The sequence below is a fragment of the Balaenoptera physalus genome (assembly GCF_965194825.1).
Source record: "Balaenoptera physalus genome assembly, chromosome: 14".
NCBI lineage: Eukaryota > Metazoa > Chordata > Mammalia > Artiodactyla > Balaenopteridae > Balaenoptera > Balaenoptera physalus.
In genome coordinates, this window is record NC_138893.1 from 60542473 (window position 1) to 60569410 (window position 26938).

General features: G+C 37.2%; 2 protein-coding genes across 2 annotated transcripts in view; both read right to left on the reverse strand.

The window, feature by feature from the left end:
* The window catches only part of LIPM (lipase family member M), a gene marked incomplete at its 3' end in the record, with an annotated part of 59532 nt that extends 41516 nt beyond the window's left edge, over positions 1-18016 (reverse strand). The window contains exons 1-8 of the mRNA XM_082423528.1: positions 12532-18016; positions 11104-11221; positions 8821-9019; positions 7067-7176; positions 4524-4660; positions 2597-2743; positions 1082-1153; positions 474-545 (exon numbers count right to left, since the gene is read on the reverse strand). Of these exons, the coding sequence (XP_082279654.1) occupies positions 474-545; positions 1082-1153; positions 2597-2743; positions 4524-4660; positions 7067-7176; positions 8821-9019; positions 11104-11221; positions 12532-12654 (978 nt within the window). The 5' untranslated portion in view covers positions 12655-18016. The remainder of the gene's footprint in view (positions 1-473; positions 546-1081; positions 1154-2596; positions 2744-4523; positions 4661-7066; positions 7177-8820; positions 9020-11103; positions 11222-12531) is intronic.
* Positions 18017-18114: 98 nt separating this feature from the next.
* Positions 18115-26938, reverse strand: part of LIPK (lipase family member K) — a gene marked incomplete at its 5' end in the record, with an annotated part of 30128 nt that continues 21304 nt past the window's right edge. The window contains 1 exon segment of the mRNA XM_082423529.1: positions 18115-24959. Coding sequence (XP_082279655.1) covers positions 24720-24959 — 240 coding nt within the window. The 3' untranslated portion in view covers positions 18115-24719.

Sequence of the window (26938 nt, forward strand, 5' to 3'; positions counted from 1 at the left end):
TATGTGTAATCCTAATTTTCTTCTGTTGGTATCAAGAAGCGTGTATTCATTTACTCTGTAAATTTTTATAAAACAATTTTCATTATTATGCAGCCATTAAAAATAATGATTAAAAAAACCCCTCAGTAACATTGGTTATGTTTTGCTATGACTGTAAATAAAAAAGCAAGATTGAAAGTTGTGGAAAAGCAGTGATGTTGAGATTGGAATAAATGTAATAAAATATTGATACATCTACTATAGTTATCTCTGGGTGGAGGGATTGATTATAAATGACTTAACTCCCTTAGTATATAATTCTTTTATTTCCAGATTTTCTGAAATGAATACATATTAAAACTAGACTTTAAAAAAAATCTCTATCAACCAATGTGAATGAGACCAATTGCCAGCTAGGATTCTTTTTACTCTCAAATAATTTATCATTGTAAGTTTTCAAAGCCACCCTTCTGGGGTCACTCTGAATAGCTCACCTGATTGTAATGATGCATGTTCTCAGCTTCACTTCCCCAGTCATAAGCTCTGAATTCATCAGATCGGTAAAGCTGAATTAAATGTTTTATAGAAAAATAATATTCACAGTAAGAATCATGATTGTTAACAGCAAATCTTAGGAAAGCACTGTACGCTGGGAAGAAAATAAGGCTTCGGGATCACCAGAAAGATATAAATAAATTTTACCAGTATGAAAAACAAGGTCGACAGAAAGTGATGCAAAGATGTCCTTGGTTTGAAGGAAAAGCTAGTGGAAAACCAAGCCTCGTTGGGGGGAGATCAAATCTCAGGTATTTCTCTCTCTGGGGAAGGCTCAGTTCTCCTGAGACTCTCCCAGTTTACCTTTTGTTTCAGCTCAGGGCCTATTTTACAAGCTCGGATTTAAGATGGGGTTCATTTATGTCACCTACTTGGTCTGCCCCATCCCTTGTTCTTTCTCTTAAAATCCAGGGAAATTAAACAATAAAGATGGTGACAAGGGCAAAAAGGAAGCCAGCTGCTAAGTTTCTTAGAACAGACATGCTAACTCTGTCTTTTTGTATATAAAGAAAATTAAGGGAATAGTTTTCCATGACAAAGACCCTACCTGTTTTATATGCAGGATGTTCTGTATTGACGATCCAGTGGGAGAATGGGACATATACACATCCATTCGGCTCTGAAGGAAAAAGGACACGTATTACAGCATTAACCACCCAACGAAAAAACTATGCCTTTCAGAAGCAGATCATAATTATGCTAAGAACTAATAAACAAATATTGCGGTTTTGAAAATGGCAAGGAAGAATCATCTAGATAATTACAAATTCATGTCAGGCACTTGAATGTGGGTGAACCATGGGCTGACTGGTGGCATGGGCTGCTTGAGAGCAAACCTGCATCAGCTCTGAAGCTGTAGGATAATTTGCTTATTTTGAAGCAGAAGCAACAATGGACATGGAGCAAAGGAACCAAGAAAGGTACTCTGTGCAAGTGTGTGTGTGTGCGGCTGCGGGTGTGTGTGTGCACAGATGTGAAGATCACAGATCAATAGATCAAAAATCCTGGAGTTCAGGACCTAACTTTGTTAATGATAAGCTTTGTGACTTTGGGCAAGTTATTTATCATCTCTGAGTTTCTGTATTTTCATCTATTAAATGGACATGCTAAAAATCATACTACCAATTTGCTGTGCTCTTGTAAGGAAAAAATAAAATACTGCAAAAAAAAAGCTAAAAATCAATCACTTCCATGTGTACTGGACTTCAATCTTCATAAATATAATAGAGATGAAAATTGTAGACATAAAATAGTACTGATAATTGTATGTCTTAGAATATAATGGAACAAATCAAGGAAACTATTAAAAATCTTTACTTTTGAAGAAGCAGGCTTTGAACAATTGTTCCTCAAGGTTTTTGTTCTAACACAACTTATCCTCTTAAAGAATGGGGGTAGGGTGGCTGGCCGAGAAAAGCTATTTTGGAACTAGCTTCACTGTAACAGTCTCACTGGCTGCCATTTGGAATATGACAGAGATAACTACTCAACCACACTGGTCTTTAGTCTGAACTCCTCCTCCTCCTTGAATTCTCAATAACAGGAAACAAGGAGTTGATGAAACAGGACTTCTGCTCTTTCATAGGAAAGGAATTACACTCCATTCCATTCTGTCTTGTATGTTCCAAGTTAAATGATGAATTTTATTTGGGGTTAAATTCACCCAACAAGTGAAGGCATACATGGAATAAATTTAATGCTTGTATGTACTTCTTTTCTAGGATTATATTTTATTTTTTAATGCACTGAGTTGTACTGAAATAAAATCAAGTTGACTGTAGTTAAGTGGTGGCTGATTGTGAACATGTGAAACCACTACCTATCGTGGAACAACTATTTTCTTAAATTTGACCAGGTATGAAGGGATGAAGCTGCCTATTGTCTTCCTCAGTCTTCACATTCATGCTCCATTGAATATCTAATCTTCTATGCATAGCAAATCTCTGCCCTTAAGTTTCGAATGCCACATTAATTTATGTAGTATAATAGATACATCAAAATGAATCAAAGAAAAGCTGGAATTTCTAAAAGCATCAAATGGCCCCAGAATCATTATACATACCATGTTCACATTTTTCATGTTGAATCCGGCCCATAAAGACATAAATTCAATACATATCACCCGTAATATTATATTGTTGCAGATTTTGGTAGAAGGTGACTTCCTTATTTTATTTTCTAAAAAGAAACCTTTGGTACCAAAAAGCCTCTGTAAAAAGAAAAAATAATTATTCTTTCGAGGACCATTTTCAGACTTCTTGACATTCCATTCATCCCAGGAATGAGAATTCTCGGGGCTCTACTTATATTTGTATATTTATTTGCTGTTTTGGTCAAGGAGATCAAGTCATTCAGGAAAAGTTACTATTTATGAATCTGTCTCCACCCAGCTAATATCATCAAACATAATTTACAAGGAGACTGCAGTAAGGACCCTCAACCTCAAATTAGCTAATTTCTCCATGGTGAAGCTCCCCCACATTCTGTCCAATCAGCGATTGCCTGTATTTCTCTTTAAATGGCAAGAAAGGTAGAGCAGTTTCTCCTTAAGGTCAAATATTGCCTTGAATAGGAAGGAAAAGCAGGGTTTTTCCCTATTACCCGTGTACACATCACGTTTCTGGTAGTGTTCCAGAGTAGCCAGCTTTTGTGCTGAAAGGTAGAGGATGGAGTACTGAAGGGAGGGTGCCACTGGACAGAAAAACAATTGATGTCTTGGGAGGCAGCATAGTTAAAACTTCTAGGGCTTTTGGAAAAACAAGCTTGGGCGGGCATCTCTGATGAGAGGACTGGAGTTTCTAGGGGCAACGGATATTATGAAATGGGGGGTGGGCCAGAGAATGGGACTTAAAGTGGCGGGAAGTTTGACAGTAGAGGATAAGAAACTGAGATAAGTCAGGGACAATATGTGCCTCAGACCCGACCTATGTAGGCAAAGCCTCACATATGCAAAACTGGTGTATTTAGAAATAGATGTGTCTATCTCTGAATTTAATTCAACTAATTTGTCTGCTCAACTCTGCCCAAATGTAGTAAACATCTAAAACTAACTGATGTCAGCACACTTTAAAATAGAACTATCAACGACAAAAAAGGGAAGTTACATCACTTGAGCTTACTAAACAATACCAAAAACTACTATCAAACCAGTCATTAGGCCTCATGGAAATTCTTCCTTGTGTTAGCTCACAAATACTTTTTTTCCCATTTCTACCTCTTCACCTCAAACCAGGACCTCATTTTATATATGAATTATTGTGATACCCTAATTGGTCTCCTTGACTTCATTTTGGCCAAAATTTATTCTATCCTTTGCCCCAAATTTGAGGGGCAATCTTGATAAAATACTATGTTCATTGTGGCAATGACCTTTTTAGAGAAACAAAAAGCAAACAGAAAAAAACTTTCAAAGAATAAAATCCCAAACTCACAACTGACCATCAAACTACTTTTCCAACCATTGGAAAATAACCAATAAATACTTGAATAAATAATTCAGCTCTAAGACATTTACGCTTTGGAATCTTAGCTTCAGTAAATTAGAGCAAGCTCCCATATGGGAAGGGTTATATTATTCAGGCTTTTCTAACATCAAAGTCAGGGATATCAGTGATCACATGTAACTTGGAAAATGTCTTCCATTTGGGCACTGTGAATTCATTGACATGCCCAGGGGAATAAGAATGGAACAAGGAAACTTGTGAGTAGATCTTAAACTGACACGGCAGTCAGCTCAGTTAGAAATTCTGATTTATACTCAGGTCTGTTAATAACTGAGTATAGTGAATTGTATATGGGAGCTGTAGACATTGTGGCATAGACAAACACACACAAGGACACATACACTCCAAGCACATGATCCCAGAGTCTGGTTTCTACAGATTTCATCTAAATGTCCTACCTTTGTTTCATAGTAGATTTTAAAATAATAAGGATCTATCATCCAAAAGGAGATCCTCATATACTTTTTGGCAAAAGGAAGCGCCTACCTTGACTGAGGAACTTGAAAGTAGGAAAAAACTGGTAAAAATGCCCGTGGGGTATTTGAGTGAGATCACAGGACTCAAGGCAAAATTCATTTTGATTCTTTGTGCCAGTTCGGGCATGGTGGCAAAGGCTGCAAACCCTGAGAGAACAGGAGACAAGACAATCTTGTAAAAATTAGAAGTATTTAGGCAATGTTTCTACTAACAAAAGTGGGACTCTGCTTTGTCATTTTTATCCTTTTACTGCATTGATCTTGGGGATGAATTGGGAAACTCTTCTAAGTTATACTGCAAAGTTAATCTGCCTTCAGCCCTCTCTGCTCTCAAGTCTCCATTTTTCTCTTATTCTGGACAATTTAACTGGGTTGGGGAAAGTGAAGGATAAGTTGCTGAAGCAACTCCTGCCAAGTAAACTGGGGACACCTTCACTTCCCAAGCGTGGGGTAAGTGCTGGCAATATTGTCACTTTACCACCAACTCTGAGATGTCAGAGTGAGTCACAGAGCCTCTAGAAATAAATAATCAGTTCGTGGGGGGTAAATCAATCAGCTCTTTCTGCACTATCGTCCAGTTATTCCACAGTTTTTCTTTCTCACAGTCGAATGAGATTTCATTGCTCTCAGTGCTTCACTGGATGCTTACCAAAACCTCTGGAATCTTCCCTGCGTCCAAAAGGGAATGGGCTTTCCCTCAGTCCACCATGGTCCCAGTAAGGACCATATGTCTCCATTTGCTCTGATTGTTCAGTAATAGCATTGCATCCATATCTAGCACTCTGAGGTTGAGGGCAGGGCATCAACCTCACACAGGAAAGGCTATGTGGAGGATCTCTGTGTTTTGGTTCCCTGAGGTACTTTCCTGGGCCCCCCTCCACTGTGTGTGTGTGTGTGTGTGTGTGTGTGTGTGTGTGTGTGTACATAGCCATAGCAGGGGTTTTTTTTCTTCTGAACTTCTTGTTGAAATATTGAAACTCTCTTAGCCAGAAAAGGAACTGGCTGAGTAATTGATACAAAGACTGAAACAGGCATAATTGTTCCCCCTAGAAGATGTCTAGAAATGTGTGGAGGTGAGTTTTTGATGGTCATACTGACTGGGGAGCCCAACTATTATTTAAGGGGCTAGGGCCTGACTTGTTAAATGTCCTATAAAGAGTAGGCACTTCCCACATAACAAAAATTTCTCTGCTCAAAAGGCAAATAGTGCTCACCGAAAAATTTCATGCCCTAAAGGCAACGCAGAGCCCTGATGATCAAATTTACTGTTTTCTCTGCTAATCAGATATGAGAGCATATCTAAGTCCTATCCACTTTTCTAGACACCACTCAAGTCATCCTTCTCTCTACAGTTTCTCCACAGCGCCCAAGCACCCCATCGGTGAAGTCAAAGTGACCTGGTTTGAATTTATGTGCCACCTCTTATGTATTAAGAGACCTTGAAGGAGCCACTTAATTTCTATGAACTTCTGTTTCCTTTTCTATGAGATGGAAATAATAATGGTAGGATTGTTCTGACGCTTAGACAGAGAGATTGTAGGAAAGGTCCTGAACAGAGGACCCTAAACATAGTAAAGTCTCCTAAGTCTTAGCTATTACGGTGTAATTATTTTCCTGTTAGTGACAGTTTTTGGGGGAGTGGGGTTGGGTCCCCTTATTAGTTCTTTGATCCTCTTTTAGTGTATTTGCTCTCATGCTCACTGCCTAGTCTAAATTTGTAAGCTGCCTATCAGTACAAAGCACTGGTAAACACCTATTTGCTCCTGATGGTAATGGTGATATTGAGACTACTGTAGGAATATTTATTGTCTCTTGCACAGTTTCACCCAAACTAAAATACTGCATTTTCATATAACCCAGTCTCTTAAAACTGGAAACTTTAGTGGAAGATTACTAACAAATTTATATTTTTAATAGTATGGGTTCCTTTAAATTTTTATTTGGAACTAGACTATTGATTTCTTTTAAAAAAATCTAGGAACCACACATTCAAAGTACATTTCCTGGACTTTTAAAAAAATCTATATAGTGCTTACAATTAATTGCTACTCCATAAATATTAAATCATACACTAAATGGATAAGCCCAGTTGATTTATTGTAGGAAGCTTTTGTGGTCTGATTCACAAACAAAATGTTACCATACCTTTTCAATTTGTTCAAATATGAGTATAAGCCCCTCTTTTTTATTTTTTAAAATTCCATGTGGGTTGTGAGGAAGGTACGATTGATGCATAGTTAACGTTCTTCAAGGATATTTCATGGCATTTGGCTTTACTTTTTCAGCTTGGAGGAGATCTAGAGACTTACTCTTTGGAAATACCTGTTTGGATTTTGAGCACACATTATTCCTGGGAAATTACATCACCATTACAAATGTGTTGCGGTGACCGGAATTCAGGCTCACAGCCACTTAGGGCACTAGGGTTATGTGCCCAACACAGGACAGAGAATTAAGGACACCATAAATGTAAAACAGTTACTCTGTTCCAATTCAAAGGTGAACTTTTGCATGGCTCTGACCCTTGTAAAGTGTTGACCCTTGTAAACATACCTATTGTAGTACCAAGTGAATGTCCAATGAAATACAACTTCTCTTGACCAGTTTTGTTTACAATGAAGTCTATTATTCCTGGGAGATCATATTTGGCCATTTCATCAAAGCTGAAAAATAAAACAGAAACTTATAAATATTCCCAAGTAAGTTCAAAACTCAGAGCACTTGCTTTTTTATTTTTTACACACAGAATTCTGTGCTGTCCACTTACTTGGTTTGTATTTCATTATTTATTCAGTTACATATAGGCTATTGTAGCTTTTCTTTGTTGCACTTATATGTGTTACTTTCTGATAACAGGAATGATTTGAGACTTGTGTAAACTACATTATCTGAAGTTTAATCTTGTCATTCTTCCTTTTTGTTCCCTTCTCTTGCATTTCTTTTGCTGTCCTTTCCCTACCTGGTTTGCATGCCTCTACTTCAGTCTCCCCCAGGGAACTTCAAGACTCTTAGGGCCACTTAATACCCAGCTTTGGAAACAGAACTGGTTGTAAATCATGATTCCACCATGTGCTAGCTGAGTAACTTTCCATAAGTTACTTAAATGCCCTGAGCTTAAGTTTCCTTATCTGTGAAATGAACATGATAATGCTATATGGCAGGGCTGCTATAGGGGTTGGATTAAAGGAATGACTCTGGCTGCTATTAGACACTCAGTCAGATGTTGCTATTATTAATATTTCTGTCCATATAGAGATATATTCAATATATACCAAAATCCTATAGTACCAGTTCAACCAACATTAATACAAGAGAACAAAAAAGGCCTAAATAACATATAGTAGAATTAGATACCTCAGGAACTAAGGGCCTGCTTATTAGAAGAACATGAGAGGAAATATAGATTGGTACTCTCCAGTATAAGAGAATGGCTGTGATGTCTTATAGTAAATAAGCTCCAAGCTCCCAGCCAAGGACCAACCACACAAAATATTTCCCAATGCTTGCCCTGGGGCAAAAGGTCTGACCCTAACAATTTCATCTATTCTTTCTTTCCTTCCAACTTGTCAGTGGGTACTGAATATTTCATTAATATGGTTTTGCTCTAGCAGCAGGCTTTAAACCAACAGGGAGTTTAAGCCTGAGAAAGGATGTCCACCGCAGGCATCAGCCTGTCCTTCGGTGACAGCAGAAAACACTTTCATTAAAAGAAGCAGTCAGCATATCAAAAGATTCTTTTCTATTGCCTATTAACAAAGTTTTAAAGATCTCATGTTAAAGCTTTCCTGAGAATGGTATTCTATACATTCTCAACCACAGTTTCTGTAGGTAAAATATGGTACTGATACACATCTTCTTTGCAAAACTGATTGGCTGTCCAAGAGAAAAGACTTGTAATAGCATCACTAGGATAAACATAAGCTTCATGAGGGCAGAGACTTTGTTCACTCTTGAATGCTCAGGGCCTAGAACAGTGCATAGAGTAGGCACTCAATAAACATTGGTTGAGTGAGTGCATACTTTGGTCACAGGAATTTCCTAAGCTGTCCCTTGGGACATACTTATAATGTATAGTATTGGATAGAATTGTATGTTAAAATGACCCTGTTGAAATGATATAATTCGCTTGTTGGAGAATCAGTGGAAATCAGAGCTTCTTGCTATTTATTTCCTTTGAGATGTTAATAGAAATTACAAGGAGCTGTGTGACTCCAAGTATCATACATTATTGTTAATACCACCCACACTATTAGATTTAAAGGACTTGTCTCAAATTGCCTTCATGAACTTTCATAGATATAGTTTACCTAAAGGCCCAGAATTCCTCTTCATTCACTGAGAGTGTTTTGTGTCTCCTTGACCAAGTGTTGCCCCGACTGTTTCCCATCCATACATCGTAACCTGCATCTGCTAGAAGGAATCCAAGGCTGCCATTGGCGTAATTCTGAAGCCAGGAGGCACTGTCTGCAAACAGAGCATGCTGCAAGTATACAACTGGCCGGGCACCTGGAAGGAGGGAGGAAGGAAGAGAGAGAAATTTATAATAAATAGAGCATCTCAGGAACATGATAGAAACACACACACACCCCCCACTGGGAAAAGCAAAAACCAAAAACAGCATTCACTTTTCCCCTTGTCATTAGTGTAGAGTGTTGTAATCACATAAGTTTTTTGAGCACATACTTTGTACCTGGTGTTATGCTGATTGGTTGACATGCATGAGCTTATTAAATTCTTACAATAACTCTATAAAGTAGCTCCTACTTTGAGGATCCTCATTTTATACTTGTGGAGACTTAAGGTAGTTAGGTAACTTTCCTAAGGGGTCATTCAGCTAATAAGGTACATGGGTAGGACTCAAGCCTGGTTCTGTTTCATGCCAAAGCGTGTGCTTGTAACTGCTCTGCACTATGTATTCACTTTTACAAGTATTCACTATGTATTCGCTTTTACATATCTCCTGGGTTTGACTTACAAAGACATGAAGATGATCATGTTTGATGGAGTCTTATGCCTCTTCCAGGAGGAGGGGGAGGTGAGCATAAATGGACCATGACCAGTTCCTCACCAAACTTCCAGTCAAACCCCCAGCCTCTGCGCACTGAAGAATATTTGAAAACTATAGCAGTAAAATCAACTCAACGCCCTCTTGTGAACTCTCAAGTTTCTGAGGAAGAGAACCAGGATGGAAGATTCTAGAACTTAGTAGTTAAGAGCACAGGTTCTGGAGTCAGGCTTTCTGGGTTTGAATTCTGGTTCTGTCATTTGCCATTTGTGTGACTTCGAGCCTATTACATAACCTGTTTTACCTCAGTTTCATGATCTGTAAAATGATAACTATTAATAGTGCCAACTTCATAGGGTTTCTGGGAGGTTTAATTGATTTAATTCATTTAAAGCATTTAGAAAGATACACCTAATAAATGTCTTTTAACTCCAAATCTTCCCCAAATTCTCCCTCCTTAAGTAGTCTTTCTTGTAAAAGTTTTCTCCTTTTATGTTTCATAGAACCTCCCTACCCCACCCCTCGCTGTGCCTAGTATTGCAAGATTTACCAAAAACAAAAACAAAGATAAACAAAACGACCCAGGATACCCTGTTAAATTTGAATTTCAGATTAACAATGAATAACTTTTTCATATAAGTACATCATAAAGTGGGATTTACACGAAAAACTCATCTGCTGTTTATCAGAAATTCAACTTTAACTGGGCATCTCATATTTTAGATAGTAATCCTACCCATGTCCCACTCCCAGTTTTTATTGTGAAACTCTTGAATTCTTGAACTACATGATCTTAGCTGCCTCTGAATGTGGCTGGGAGATGAGATGATTCATGGTAAATGGTCTCATTTACCATGAATCATCTCATGGTAAATGATTTGGTACATAAAGGTCACTGGGCCTTTGCAGATGTTTTGCTTGCTCTTCTCTCTCCCTCCTCAGGGGCTTTGCAGTTATATTTCCCCTTTTAAAGAGTGTAATTCATCTGTTTTTGCATGGCTTGTTCCACATTCTAGAATGAAGCCTTAGTAACCCCATGCTCTTTCATTGCATAAACTGTCTGTTCCTCAGGTCAAAGCATACATGAATGTTAAAGTTTTCCTTCCTGGAAAAAGTTTCAGAAATGCCACTGTCATTTAATTGGGTTTTTTTTTTTTTTTATCCTGTAGAGGGAGGCCTGTTGATTCTAGAGGGGGCAGGAGAGACTCTTTTGGGATACCCCACAGCCAGCTTCATACAACCCAGCCAATCTCTTTCCGACAGTGAGGAAATCCACTATTCGGAATACAGCAATTTTCCACATGAGAAATCAGTAATGAGCTAACAAAATGTAGGCTCCACCTCTGCATTTACTCCCTAAGAAGAAAGCCTGGCGGCAGTCAAGAAGATCAGTCTTGCTCTTTGTAATTTTAGGTTCTTTCCTGTCTTCAGAGAATTGGAAAAGAATGAGACTCCCTGTTAGCAATGTAAAGACTAATCCAAAATTCAAACCAATTTTGATAAATCAGTCATTGTCTTAATGAACAGCCAGCAATAAACTTTAGTCATACGCAATTCTCCTTCTCAGGAGAGACACATCTTCTACCTGTGCTCCTAGTGTCTCTTCGTCCATGGGGAATTCTGTTGACACTGAGTATGTACCCATCTTGAGTGGTGACTTTGTACTCCTCACTGGGGTAGCCATTGTAGGTGATGATTTCACTCTGCCCAGTAAAAATATGAGCGTTAGCTAAACATCTTCTCTAAAGATTATCAAAAGGAACTAGAAAAAAGCAACTAGTGTGTGCTTTTTGGGGTAAATTGTCTGAAATCTGTAGCCCCAGGTAACTGTAAAATTAATTTACTACATAAAGTCTTGATAGAAAAAAAAGTAAACTATTAGAAAATGTCTGCTAGTAGTAAGTTTTTCGGGAGGTTGGAGATAATATCTAGCATTGACCCACTCTTCTGACAAAACTATATTCTCAAGTCATTTGTCTTTTTTTTTTTTAAAGTATACATACATATATTTGATTGAAGTATAGTTGATTTACAAAGTTGTGTTAGTTTCTGGTGTATAGCAAAGTAATTCAGTTTTTTATATATATATATATATATATATATATATATATATATATATATACACACACATATATGTATTATATATATTCTTTTTCATATTCTTTTCCATTATGGTTGATTACAGGATACTGAATATAGTTCCCTGTGCTAGACAATAGAACCTTGTTGTTTATCCATACTATATATAATAGTTTGCATCTGCTAATCCCAAACCCTCCACTGCCCCACCCCCAGCAACCACAAGTCTGTTCTCTACATCTGTGAGTTTGTTTCTGTTTTGTAGATAAGTTCATTTGTGTCATATTTTAGATTCCACATATAAGTGACATCATATGGTATTTGTCTTTCTCTTTCTGACTTACTTCACTTAGTATGATAATCTCTATGCCCATCAATGTAGCTGCAAATGGCATTATTTTATTCTTTTTTATGGCTGAGTAAAATTCCATTGTGTGTGTGTGTGTGTGTGTGTGCATATATATACCACATTTTTTTTAACTTTTTGTTTTATATAGGAGTATAGTTGATTAACAATGTTGTGTTAGTTTCAGGTATGGGGCAAAATGATTAAGTTATACATATATATGTGTCAATTGTCTTTTGAGACCCCTCTTGGTTTAAAGATAATAAAACCATAGTCCAGTAGAGGGCAGTCATATATGTCATCCAGAGGGCTTAAAATAGAAATTCTTAATATTCTTAAAAATGTAAATTCAAAAGAGGAAGTTATCTATAAAAGATATAATTCTGCTTTATATTGCTAGAAAGTATTACTTATTCAGCCAAAAAAGAAGATCTACCTAGCTTAACTCTTGGAGAAATGTTAAAAATCACCCATGTTTTATGTTTTCTTATCAGAGATTTTTCTGCCATACAGGAACTTTAATATCTCACAATCAATTAATCTGCTTTATTTATTTATAAAATTTATTTGGAATTTTCCATCACTTACAATATTCATCCACACTTCAGGATTTGCTTCTTTCTCCAAATTAAAGAATCTGCCAGCATTTAAAGTTCCACAAATCAAATAAGTTGTTGTTAAAAACAGCCACATCATGCGAATGCCTGGCATAAAACATTTAATAACCACAGATTAATGTTATGTGTCAAAGTTGATTAACTAAATTAAAATATTCCCCTAATGAAAACTTGACTAACATCCTGAGAAAGCTGAGACAGTGTGGAAGGGAGTAAATACAGTGAGCTAACTCCGAGCACTATTAATCTATTTTTTTCACATAGAAATTGCCCTGACATAGTCCACTTCCAGAAATGAAATGAATTCAATCTAGTATGAAGGCTTATTTTTTGTTTTATTTTAATCCAAGGTTTTCAATTAATTTAAATCTTTGCTCACCTGTGAGTTGCCAGAACACATAAAGATTCAGAGGACAAGTTTCCATACCATGGCAAAGCTACAAGTGGAGTTATCCTCTAGTCTCATCCAGCAACCCACCAAAACAACAAGAGCAACGAACAACGAAGCGTCAAACAAACAGACTTATGATCAGTTTTAAGGGATGTGATTATTTTTCTTGTGGACGCCCAAAGGCAAATTTTGCACATTTAAATGTGCAGTGTCTCTTCCTTGGCACGGCTTAAAATCATGTCTCCTCAAACCAGCCTGACCATAATCGCAATGCAGATTACTCATCATAGTGGAGGTGCAGTCCAATGGCCTGAGTTTGAAGTCCAGCCCCACCATGAACAAGATTTCTGACCTTGGGCAAGTTATTCCGTAGCTTTGTCTCCTGGTTTTCTCGCTGGTAGCATTAAGATAACAATGTAACCTACCTTATAGGGCTGTAGGGAGGATTAAGTGACACACAAAGCACTAAGCCCAGTGTGAGCTTTCACTATTTTTTTAAAATCTAAGAACGAACAAGAGAATAACATCAGAGAGGCTTTACTGTAACAAATTAATGACAGACTTCTAGAAATTCAGAATTTACTTTTGAAGTGAAATAGCTTTCCATAGATTTGCTATCTGGATGAAGACGATTTTACTTCTGTAAATGTTATATAATTAAAAACATTTAGAAACTAATAACTAATATCTATTGAGGGCTTAGCTTGTGTCAGACACTGTTCTAAATGCTTCACATCGTGTTATTTAAACCTCAGAGAAATGCCATAAAGCAGCTACTGTTATCATTCTCGTTTTGTCAATGAAATTAACAGAGGCTTAGAGAGATGAAAGATCTGCCCAAGGTTACAGAACAGAGAGGTGACAGAACTAGGACAGGAACAAAGGCAGCCTCAGCACAGAGCCCTTACACCTGGCTACCACTCCCAACCTGTCTCCCGATTGTGATAAATCTTGATCTTACCTAGTTAGGTGAGCTTCCCTTGTTCCTGAGGACTCTCAGTGATGAAGAACTTCTGAAATTTTGCATGTGACAAAATGAAGAATGAGATATGACTGAAGTTAGAAACTAGAGAAATGAGAGACAGGAAGCCCATGGAAATGAAGAAACCCTGCACAGTGACACATGCCTAGGGACAAATAACCAGTTTGACTGAATCCTCCACGTTTCCACAGAGTGTCTGTCACCGTTGGGAGGGTTCAGACACATTTTCAAAACAAGGTGTCAAAAGTGGAAGTATGTACTCAGGATCCTAAGACAAAATCAGAGTTAACAATATCTACCTTCTCAACACCAGAGTTCATTATGGGAGTTAACTGAAGCAATGTTTGTGAACCTACTGATGTCAACCATGTAATGTGCAGGAAAGTGATTGATTATAACTCCGTTGAGAAGTTGAGGCCAGCCTGACTCACTTTTGAGGCCAGAAAGGGTTTGGAACTAGCAGAGGAAACAAAATCCTTAGGCCAAAGGGATTCAACCTGCTGTTAACTTTGGCATAGAGACCTGAGGAGAATGAAGACATTTTAGCTCTAAGTGTTGCCAACAAATTTTGGCTCCCTGTGCACTGATGCCGAATAGAAATATGGAGACAGAGATTTGGAGGATAAGAAATAGAGAGGCTTTTTATTTTCCTTGCCAGGCAAAGGGAAGACCCAGTAGGCTAGCACCTCAAGAACTGTGCCCTCCTTTCCTGCAGAATTACAGGGATTCTTATAGGGAAGTTCGCAGTCCGAAGTGAGTGATAAGCATCAAAATGGTGAACGTCTTGCATTCTTCTTCTTCTTGCATTATTTCAAAACAGTCACTGCTGGAGTCGGGCAACCTAGTAATTGGGTCTGGTAGTCTCTGGGTTAACGGTCTGCGACCTCCTTTCTGAAATGCAAACAGCTACAAGGGGTGATTTGCTACAAGAGATTACAGGGGGAGCAAATACCAGGTGCAGAATGTAAATTGCCTAAATTACACAGGATTAGAGGTGACAGGTTAGCTTTGTGAAGGACAAATCTAACTACAGACACTACAGATTAGTAACAGTTAAAACTAGGATTGATTAACTCAGGCCAGTTTATGTTTCTTCTCTAGCCTGTTCACTGTTGCCTTTATTTTCCTTGTTCTCAGGAGAGGGAAAACTTCATTTCTATTTTTTGCTGCAACATAAGCTCCACCAGAAAGACTGGATAATGAAGGCAGAAGTGCCCCCATTTTCTACTTCACTTTTTATGCCGGTAAAGCCCAAGCAGTAACTGAATCTCTTTCATCTCCCAGTGGGAAGAAGGGTCAGTTGCTACCCAGCATGAAGAAGTTTCAGTTCTATTAGTTTGGACTCATCCCCAAATCCTTTCAAAAACAAACATTCATATTTGTCCAAATCCTAAGATCGGTTCCACTTGAGCCAATTAAACAAATATGGAGAGAAAGGAAGAACTCAGCTTGCTGGAATAGGTGGAAAGCTTATGTACCAGTCCATACTCATTCAGTCTTTTTGGTGAAAGACGAACCATGCTTTGCCCTGAATGACAATGGGCAAAGGTATGTGTCAATGGCAGAGGGGTGTGGACTTGCCTGGATCCACTCATGGGTGAGGACTTTAAAAACAATCCCTTCTAAGAAAATTTCAGTGGACCCTTCGGAGAGTTCTAGGAAGCACAATGTTAAGATTATTAAAGTTGCTTTGTTGTCATGACTTTATGTGGAAATAGAATGACTATAGTTAAACTTCTCAGGGCTTTATGGATTGTAGACTAGCTTAAAACTCAGAAGAATTTCTACACCATTGCCTTCCCATATTCTTACTCAACTTTGAGGTTTATCTAAATAATCTGGAGAATTCTTTCTATCTGTTTTCTTGTACAGACACAAAGTTGTCTCAAATAAATGAAGCTAGTCTTTTCCAAATGCTTTCGTCATTCTTCTTATGTAACCTAGCTATTTGAATAAGTATTCAATATGTTGAAATGAATTAAAACAAAAGACATTGAAACTTCTTCCTTCACGCTGTGAAATGTAAAATGATGACTCCTATTCTCTAGAGGGTCAAATTTTCCCTGCTTTTTTTTCTTTTTCATAAAACTAGATGATATTAGAACTGGAAAGGGATCTTGGGCAAAATGTAGATTAAGGGACAACCTTTCAGAAGGCCTGTGGCTTTTCTGCTATCTTGACCCAAGGATCATATCACCAATTGTTAATGGTGGCTACCCAGTCCATTATCAAGATGGCTGAAAATAGACCGTTGAACATAGATCTTTGAACTTGGTGTCTTATTTATGAAAATGATTGTTATTTTCTTTCCAATGTTCTAATTCAAAATACATTTGCTATTACAATGTCTCATTTTTTTGTTTACTAGTTTGCTTCTTTCTCCCCAAAGACTGCTTTTCCTTAACACATGACTTTGTATCAAAAGGGGCATAATTTCCCCTTGAAAACAATGTAAAGTTAAAAAGATTAGGCTATAACCAACAAAATAGAAACTAAGGAGAATTTTGGAAAAGAAATAATTTAACGTCTCACACTTTTGAGACAGATTTTGCCCTGAGTAAAATACCTTGCATGAACAGGAACATGGAACTTGTCACTTGCCCACTAGATAATTTATCTAATCCACTATGCATCCTAAAATTCCAACAGGACTCAAGAAAGCCATAAGTGGTATGTGTGTGTGTGTGTATGTGTGTGTTAAATGATAGATTAGCACACTTTGGCTTTAGAAAAGGCACTTTAAATTACATTTAAAAATTTTGTTTCCTCATAAAGCAAGGTTGGCAGTGTTTATGATATCTATAAGAAATGATGTTTGTTTTTCAGATTACCTACTAGAGTGGAACATGTTCTCTTCAGGGTTGGTGTCAATGAATCCCCATTTCAGCTCCACTTTATTACACCCACCTTCAAACACAGTATGGCTATGACAAAGAGGCACAGAGAGAAATGACAAATACAAAGTTCTATCTGTCATAAATGACTGAAATATTAAGGTTTTTGAAAAGAGGCCGTAATAAGATAATCCAATGTACACCCGTCACAATCCAAAAGGCTCAAAGGAAATATCACTTACATTTAAGGAGAAGTTAATACCAAAAGCCAAAAGTTCAGGAGGTTGTCTTTAAGGACATCCAGGTCCTGGAGGGGCAGGATCAGAACTTAATTGGTGGCAAAGATCAAAGCTTGTGAGAATGAAGAGGAAGGGTCATACAACTGAATAGAAGGAAATTTATACCCTCCATTCCTCCAGGTAGGTTTAACTGCTTAACTGCTTACTTAATGTGCAGAGTTTATGTATGGTATGCTCTACAGCTCATTTTGTATTTGAATTCCTGTAGGAGGTATATTCAAATGGAGATTTTCTTTTTAAACACACACAGAATGCTTACCGAAAATTCCAATTGAATCTAGTTTTAGATATATTAATAGTTTCATCAATTTATGTAAGTAAATAAATGATGATTAGAATATGTAAAAAGGTAACACTGGCTATTTTGATATATGCTCCTGTTTCTTTCCTGAATTTTTATTTGGTTAAATTACAGTAAAATCACCTCAAATCTCCCCAGCACTACTGAAAAATGGGTAGATGGCTTTTAATATCATAGTATCTGTGTTTCATCCTTTTCCTAATCACCATCAACATCAAAAATTTGCTGAGTAAATAAATGAATTAGTGGATAAATCTAGGCATCCAGAGAATGTTGCTTAGTTACTGAGGAATATGATAAAGTTATTATTAGCAGTAATAGTGAATTCTTAATTATTTATTGAGTATTTACTTCATGTCAGATGTTTTACTTTGAGACACTACCAGCTTGGCTGCAAATTCTACTAGGTCTCTTTCCTTTTAATTATGTTTCAAAGGACATTTTTCTTAACATCAATATATAGTAATTAATAGTAATTTAATATAAATATAGTAAATTTTATATGAGTTACATAATAAATTTTACAGTAAATTCCTAGCAGTGAGCAATCTTGTTTCGTACTAATCTGGAATAAATCCACTATTATTCATAAAATGCATTGCACACGAATACAATAACAGATTATTACTCAATAATAATTTTTCTGCTGTTCAGTCTCCAAATTATCCTTAAACTTGGTAACTGCTATGGCACAATCTGATATCTTTCACACAATCTATATTCTCTCATTTTCTCTATATATTTAAAAAAAATCTTATAAATTCAGAATTATTCAAATTTTTCTACAAATAACCAGATTTCTTTGGGGATAATTACCTTTACTCTTTTCTCTATACCAGTGCTGTTCAATAGAAATGTAATGTGAACTACATATACAATTTAAAATTTCTTACAGCCACATTTTTTAAAGCATAAAGAACAGATGAAATCAAATTTTTATTTATAATTCATTTTATAAATAAAATTTAATTCTATTTTTATTTCTTTTAAACCAATAGATCCAAAATATTATCATTTTAACATGTAATCAATATTATTATTAATGAGAGATTTTCCATTCTTTTTTTTGCACTAAGTCTTTGAAATCTGAATATTATGTTACAGTGATAGCACATCTCCATTAGTATTAACCACATTTCAAGTGCTAAATAGCCACATCTGACTAATGGCATGTATTGGAGAGTGTAGCTGTGTGCTCTCAGTCTTATGCTGCTTTTTCTTTTTTGTTGTTGAAACGTTTCTTCAACCACATTCGTTATTGTTTCATATAGTACTCATCCCAAATATATAACTTTGTGTCATAGATTGACCTGAATTGAATATCTGCCTATCAAACTTCCTACTATTTGAACCATCAAACGTACCTTCTCAAGTGCTTGACCTCTGCTCCCCAAATGAGCTCTGAGTTCTTATTGTCCAGCAAAAAGACATATGCACAAATATTTAGCTATAGTCCTTTATCAAAAGCATGATATCCACCACTGTTCTTGAAGTCACTAAACCTGGAAGGATGGCTTGTTACACTGACTCTATCCAATAACAAACGCCAAACTATTATTTAAAAGGTTTTTTTTGATGATTTAACATTTCCTAATAGAGAAAATGTCACCAAAATAATTGTTATTTTTTAAAATCATTTACACGTTTGACAGCTTCCTGGATCTAACGCTTCTGAGAGTGTTGATTGAATAAAAAGCAACTGATACATATGTGTATAAGTAACATAGCAGCTTACTTGAGAGATTTTGCTTTGAGACCATGGGTATCAATACAAATTGTCCCCAAAAGAGCGCTGATTCCTCAATATTGAACTATTTGTTCATGGTTAGTTCAATAGCCATGTAATAGCCCAAGCTATCTTCATCACTAGCTGGACCACTGCAACCTTCCAACTAGATTCCCTACAACCACCTCATTCATTCTCCATATTGTACCTATTGTCATCATTTTAAATCACAGATCCGATTCTGTTTTAAGCACTTTTGAGATTAAAATTCTTTAATGGCTTAACATTCAAAATTCTGTAAGTGGCTAGGAGGGTGTAAAACTATGCTCTACCTCTTCAAACTCATCTCGTCCCATTTCCAACCTGGCTCCCTGTGCTTCTTTAGTTTCCGTTGGTAAACCTAGCTCCTTGCCACCTGAGCTAGTTCCCTGCCTGTAGTCCCATCTGGCAGATTTTACAGATCTCAGCCAAAATTTCATTTCCTCAAAGAATAATTCCCTGTCCACCTTGATGAGAGTGGACTTCTTATTGGTGGATTCATTACAATTATAATTAAAGATTTAATTATGTGAGTAAGCAGCTGTAGAATATCTGCCTTTTTCATTAGTCTGTAAGTTCCACTTGGGAAGGAACAGTGTCTACCTTATTACTCTTCATGTTCTGAATGCCTAGTTACTTCATAATAAATACTCACAACATTATAGCATAAAGATTAAGAGCTTGGTATCTAAAGTCAAGATTCCAGAGTTAGAGAACTGATATTTTGGGGCAAGTGGCCCAATATCTCCAAACTTCAATTCCTTAATCTATACAGTAGGGATAAGAATGGTACCATTTTATAAAGCTATTGTTAAGATTAAATAAGGTAATTCGTGTAAAGTGCTTACACTGTTATTTCCTTATGGAAGAAGGCTCAGTGTACTTGAATGATCGTGTAGGTGATGATTTTTGTTAAACCACATACTTCCTCTGTGTTTTATTCCCTTGCACAAACAAGTAGCATTTTTATACTAGAACTTCCTACGCGTTTTATTAAAGGGAAAGAATGCACTATTTTGGCCAAAAAAATTGATATAGTTCTTTTAACAATTATAGTTTTAAATGTAAATTATAAAGACATGCTTTGGTTTATGCTTTGCAGCTTCCTGTAAGTTTCAGTTATATGACTCAGCATGTGTAAGTGCAATTTATTTCTAGGACACTGACAAGGTCAGGTGTTGGGACTGGCCAGTCTGACATGCCATAGTCACCGAAGAGGTGCTTCCCTGTGAAGCCTTTCGGTGCCCTGCCAGCCAGCATTCCCCTGTCAAGGCTCAGATCTTATTTAATACCCTCCCCCTCACTTCTACAGCCCCTTTAATTATGTATGCTAAGAAAATTTTGAGAAATGAGTCTGAGCCAAATATATATTAATTACATGTCTTAAAAGTATTCCAGTTTCCACAGGACCCAATCAAGTGTCTGGAGGACAAAGATGGCATTCCCAGCCATTCAACAACTATTTTTTGATCACAGCATTGGATAATATATTAGAGGTTATTTAACTGATTGTGTGAATAAATGGAGAATAATTGATTAACAAATACTAATATTCTGGCAATACTGCATTGTGAGAAGTAGTATAGCATCATGTTAATTAACAGCACTGGCCCCTATAGTGATACAGCTTTGGAGTCATTTCCCCCCCAAAAAAGTGGGTCTACCACTTCAGGAAGTTATTAACTTTTCAAAGATTCAGTCTCTTACGTGTAAAATGGAAGCCACATGGAGTTCATCTTCAGGACTATTATGAGAATCCAACAAGATAATGTATAGAAAGCACTTAGTATAATGCCTGGCAAATGTTAAGTGTTTCAAAATAATAGGTAGAGATGATTTCTATTTTTAATGTTATTCAGATAAATATATCAAAATCTCAAGAGGGCAATAAAGTAGGACTTACGATTAAATATGACTTTGCATATGTCATTTAATGTCTTGGAATAATTAATTCCTATGTAAATGAAGTTTCTATTTTTCCGTATGGGAATTTGTTCATGAATAAAATTTTAAGCAGTTATCTTTATATAGCATTTTATAAAAAATATTTATTAACCTCTTTCTATGTAACTGGCATTATGTTAAATCTTTTTAATGCATTATCTCATAACAACTCAATAATAAAGGTACTAACATTATCTCCATTTCACAGATAGGAAAATTTGGATTAGAGTGATTAATTAACTTGTCTATGGATATAAAGATAATAATGGAGCTAGGAGCCAAACTTAAACAGTGTGACTTCAAGGCCCATGTGCTGTGCTATGCAAATATGATTCATGTACATCTTTGGTCTCCATGACAGAAGATGGGGTAGGCAGAAAATAGTGTCACCATTTTGTAGAAAAGGAAATTTCTGGAATCAGTGATAAATGATTTTTTCAGGGTCACATGGCTAATCAGTTGTGGAACTGGATCTGAAACTTCCAATGGCTAATGCTGACATGAGCACTTATACATAGCCATTCCTTGTTACCTCTCAAAAATAAAAAGGAAGGTAATTATAGCTGTGAAAGCACTTTGAATAGAACATGAAGTGGTTCAGAAATGAGAGTGATTTTTGTTATGATTATCTTTATCACTATTGGTATTATCCTTGATGTCCTTGAGAGGAAAGGCTAACAGAACTAGTTCATTTCACTAAGTCAAATGTATCCATCTAACACCATATTGGTGTGCAGGACGCATTGGTTGGAACCAACGCTGAAAGGACTAGATCTGGAAGATGGAACTTAAAAAGTGTGAAATGTTCAACCTCATGTAGGAAATCTCAGGTCTGAAGACAAAGGAAAGGCCTTTTCTTACAAAGAATAGTGACCTTCCAAAATGTCTGATTCTACTAAATATAGAAAGGAGGATTGTTATGCTGAGGGTTGGGTAATTCTTCAGTGTTGCAGGACAGGGCTTCATTGATATGAATTACATTGGGTAGGGTCAAGTGTGTGACTCTGCTCCTTAAAGTGTTGTGACTATGGAAAAGCTATAACAACACACCTATCAACAGATTGTCAGATAAATACCAACCAGGCTGCCAAAACTGGCTTTGCTGTGGGCCAACCTGGTTTTGACTCAGAACTTGGGTAGCCTGTTTCACATACTCACCCACATTCCTCTTCTGTCCTGACATTACCCATCTCATCCCCTGTCCCTGTTTCTGGTTCAACCACTCCTTTCTGTTGCTCTGGTGATTTTGCTTTTGTGTCACTGTTTACTTTAAAAATGTATTAAATTCTGGCCTTACCCACTGTACAGAGCCTCAGAAATTCTCTAACAAGCAGGACCTTGTCCAATTAGGACAATCTACGTTGGGTTTCCTCATCTATATCTTTAGGGGGAACCAAACAAAGAAGTAACAAGAGCTAGAATTTGGATTCAGGTAACTCTGGGCTCAAGATCCAGATTTGATTCTAATTCTTAAATATTTGACCTTAGCTAGTATTTAAGTCTTCTGAGCATCAGTGGTATTCCTTAAAATAAGATAAGCATGGTACCTGTATCACAGAGATGTGGGCAGAAATAGATGGCTTTGGCCTTGCCTTTGATAAATGCTAAACAAGTTAACCAGTGCCAAATAATGTTAGTTATTTTTATTACATCCCTGTTGGGTTGAAATTCCCCAGCATATTTTCAACTCAATGTACATTAAAAGGGTAAGAACCATGTTTTCCTTGTTTCATCAGATATCTCCAGCCTCTAACACACAAAAGGTGCAGAGTAAATTTTTTAATATTAACAACTGGTAAGGATTACAAAGACACTCTATCACCCAGGAGACTGTGACTCCCCAAGTCCTGTGCAAAGTGGGCTTATAGTGGAACTGAAAAATGGTCCCATGTTAAAGTGTTCTCCCCTCTAGAAGCTTCTAGTTCAGGTTCCTGAACATGAAATACAAAATCAAAGTAAAAATATTAAATTGATATGATTGGTGAGAATGATGGTGATGTACCTTGAGACTCCTACTGAAAATAAATTATAAATTAAGATAGAATATTTTTAAGATGTAGGAATAAAAACAAGAAAATCCTACCTGATTAAGAAATACAATGTTGTAGGGGGGAGTGACCCAGATAGCAGAGTAGGAAGACCCTGAGTTCTACTCCTCCCATGGGCACACCAAAATACAACTGTTTATAGAACAACTATCAATGATAATGACCTGAAAACTACCAGAAAATATCTTCCACAAATAAAGATATAAAAAAGGAACAAGACAGGAACGAGGGGTGAAGATGCAGTATAGTCAAGGCCTGCACCCCTGGGTAGATGACCCACTTAAAAATACACTTAAAAATATATTAAGAGGGTAAATCTCACGTTGTGTCCTTACTACAATAATAAGAAAGAAAGAAGAAAGAAAGAAAGAAAGAAAGAAAGAAAGAAAGAAAGAAAGAAAGAAAGAAAGAAAGGGAGAAAGAGAAAGAAAGGAAGGAAGAAAGGAAGAAAGAAAGAAATGCAAAATTGACTCAGACAAACACTGAGAGAATGGAGCATTAGTGATCTGCAAAACAAGAAATATTCAAGGAAGTTCATCATGACAAGAGAAATAAGACACAGGGAAATAATGGAAATAAGAAACTGGGTTTCTCAAGCTTCTAACCAGAGATACAATAATAATAAAGATAACGATATTAATAATAATTTATTATTAATAATAATAGTAGTAGTTTATTACCATTGTGCATAACAAATTACCACAAATTTAGTGGTTTAAAACAACATATAGGGCTTCCCTGGTGGCGCAGTGGTTGAGAATCTGCCTGCCAATGCAGGGGACACGGGTTCGAGCCCTGGTCTGGGAAGATCCCACATGCTGCGGAGCAACTAGGCCCGTGAGCCACAATTACTGAGCCTGCGCATCTGGAGCCTGTGCTCCGAAACAAGAAAGGCCGCGATAGTGAGAGGCCCATGCACCGCGATGAAGAGTGGCCCCCACTTGCCACAACTAGAGAAAGACCTCGCACAGAAACGAAGACCCAACACAGCCATAAATAAATAAATTTAAAAAAAACAAAAAACAACATATATTTATTATCTCACTTTCCATGGGTCAGTAGTCCAAGCATGGCATAGCTAGGTCCTCTGTTCAGGGTCTCACCAGGCTGCAATCCAGGTGTTAGACAGGCTGCTTTCTCAACTGGAGGCTTTACTAGGAAAGAACGGGCTTCCAAGCTCATCCAGGTTTTAGGCAGAATTAATTTTCTCATAGGTGTATGACTGAGAGTCCCAATCTTTTGCATGTTATCAGCTGGAAGCCACCTGCAGATCCTAGAAGTCACACACAGTTCCTTCCCATGTGGATTTCCTCAACATATCTGTTTGCCTTATCAAGCCAACAAGGAGAATCTCTTGCTCCAGTTTGCTAAGATGGATTCTTACATAATAGAATGTAATCAGTGGGTGACATCCCATCACCTTTGCCAATTCTCTTGTCTAGAAGCAAGTCTCAGGTCCCTCCCACACTCAAGGGGAGAGGATTACACAAACTCATGGACACTGGAAGGTGAAAATTATTGGAGGGGTCACCTTAGGGTCTGTACGCCACATTCTTATGACAAAAACCCGCTTCCTTAGAGAAAGGAAAGTGTATTTAATTTTGCAAATATTCCTCCATCAATCTAATTAGGTCTTGGTAAACTTCATAGGGTGCATCCTGCCCAAGGTAAAAATCCACATGATTGTAGTGTGGAATCAACTTGAAATAGATAAGCCTGGTAATTTTAGGGAGTAAATTCCCAACATCTTTGAGATCAGCCACAGGGTCCTGTCCACCGCTCCACACTGCTGTTGGAACTTCCATCTTAGAAACGTTGTATAGGGGAGGTGTAAGCTAAATAAAATTGAAGAGAGAGGAAAATAGTTTTCACAGAAAACCACACTATAGAAGTAACGTTAACTGTCAGTTGTTAAGCAAGTTCTTCAAATGCTAAAAATGTGCAATTAGGACATACTTCATGATATATAAACATTAACATGTTAAAAATACTTGAAAGTACTTTTGTGCAATAATATGAATTGTGGATTAAAAAAAGACAACCATTATATTCCTGATTTTCACTTTTGGGAAAAACGAAAAGGATCCCAGAGGAAGAGAGGCTCTCACTTCTATGGGGGACCATCTTTCTAGTACTACTTGGGTTGGGAGTGTATCCATTTCAAACAAAATATTGGATAGAATAAATATAAATACCCCTTCTTATATGCAGAAATCTGGGCTCAGGGGAGTTAGTAACACTTGAGCAGACTCTTTAGGGGGCATTGAGACTAATGTACAAAAAAGACATTTGAAAATAATGCTTAAAAGGAGCCAGCCCATTACAGAGAAATAGAGTGGCTATGATGCGAATCTCCTGGTAAGTTTCCCTTCTTTCTGGTAACACAACCTTTCTTGTGCTGATTCAACAAATCCCCAAACCCCAGTTCCAGAGTGGTCCAGGGTGATCAGTCCTGGTCAATGAGTCCTTCATTCTTCTGGCCGCAGTATAATTGTATGAGTAATGGGCACATTACTAAAATTGGGTCAGAGTTCTCTGGGGAACTTTTTACCAGAGCTATTGAGAAAATATTGCCATTTTCTTTGAGTTTGCAGTTAAAAAAAGCTATATGAGCTAGGTACATACAGTTACCATTGTATTACTATCTTGGAAATAGCCTCAGAATGGAAACAGCATTTGCAAGCAGAATTGAAAGAGACTGAGAGGGAGAGAGAAAGAGAGAGCCTGAGGACGGTATATAAGTTCCTGGCTATTGTGCATTTACCACTATACCTTTTATTTCAGTAAAACTAAACCATTTTTTTAAAATATAAAATAAAGTTGATTTCTACTACTTGTAATGGAAAGAGTTGCATATTCTATGGACTAAATTGTGTTTCCCTCAAATTCATATGTTGAAACTCTAACCCCAAGGTGATTGTATTTGGAGACAAGGCTTTTAGGAAGTACTTAAGGTTAAATGAGGTCATAAGGTTTGGGTCCCAATCCAATAGGATTGGTGGCCTTATAAGAAGTGGAGGAGAGAGAGATTAATGTCTCTCTCTCTTGTCAACCACATAGAGGAAAGGCTATGTGGATACACATGAGGAAGGTGGCTTTCTGCAGTCCAGGAAGAGAGCCCTCACTAGGACCTGACTGTGCTGTCACCCTGATCTCGGACTTCCAGCTTCCAGAACTCTTAGAAATAAATTTCTGTTGTTTAAGCCACTCAGTCTATGGGATTTTTTATGGTATCCCAAGGAGATTAATACACCATAGTTAATTTTGGCAGCAAGACTAGGGAGAAAAGGTAACATGGACCAGGTTATAAATCCTTAGGAAACAGTAACATTGGCCAGAGAAAGGTTTCTAAGAGCAGTAGAAATGTGTCTGGGGGAGACCCCTGACTTGGTGACTCTGCACCTTGAGTTCTCCTAGTAGAGAGATATGAGGCAGAGCTCACTGGTATAGTCATTCCACATTTCACTGTCAGTGGATGGGTCTTTGCATTACCAAATATATCAAGTATAATTCCCCTACCCTGTAATACTGGAAGGCCTTGGACCTGGGCTTAGGAGCAAGTGGTAAATGGGAATGTGTAGCTATGAGAAGGCAATGTGAAGGGCAAAGAAAGAAATGAGTGCAGATTAGCACTGACCAGTACTGCACTCGAGGGAAGGGTGAACTCAGAAAAGCTTGGTGCAAGGCCCCAATGCAAAAGTGCAACTGATGAAAGAAGAGGCATGCTCTTCCTGACTTGACAGTTTTCTCAGCAGAATAATACAAAACATAAATATTCAAATGCAAGGATGGCAAAACATAAAGAATAAAAAAA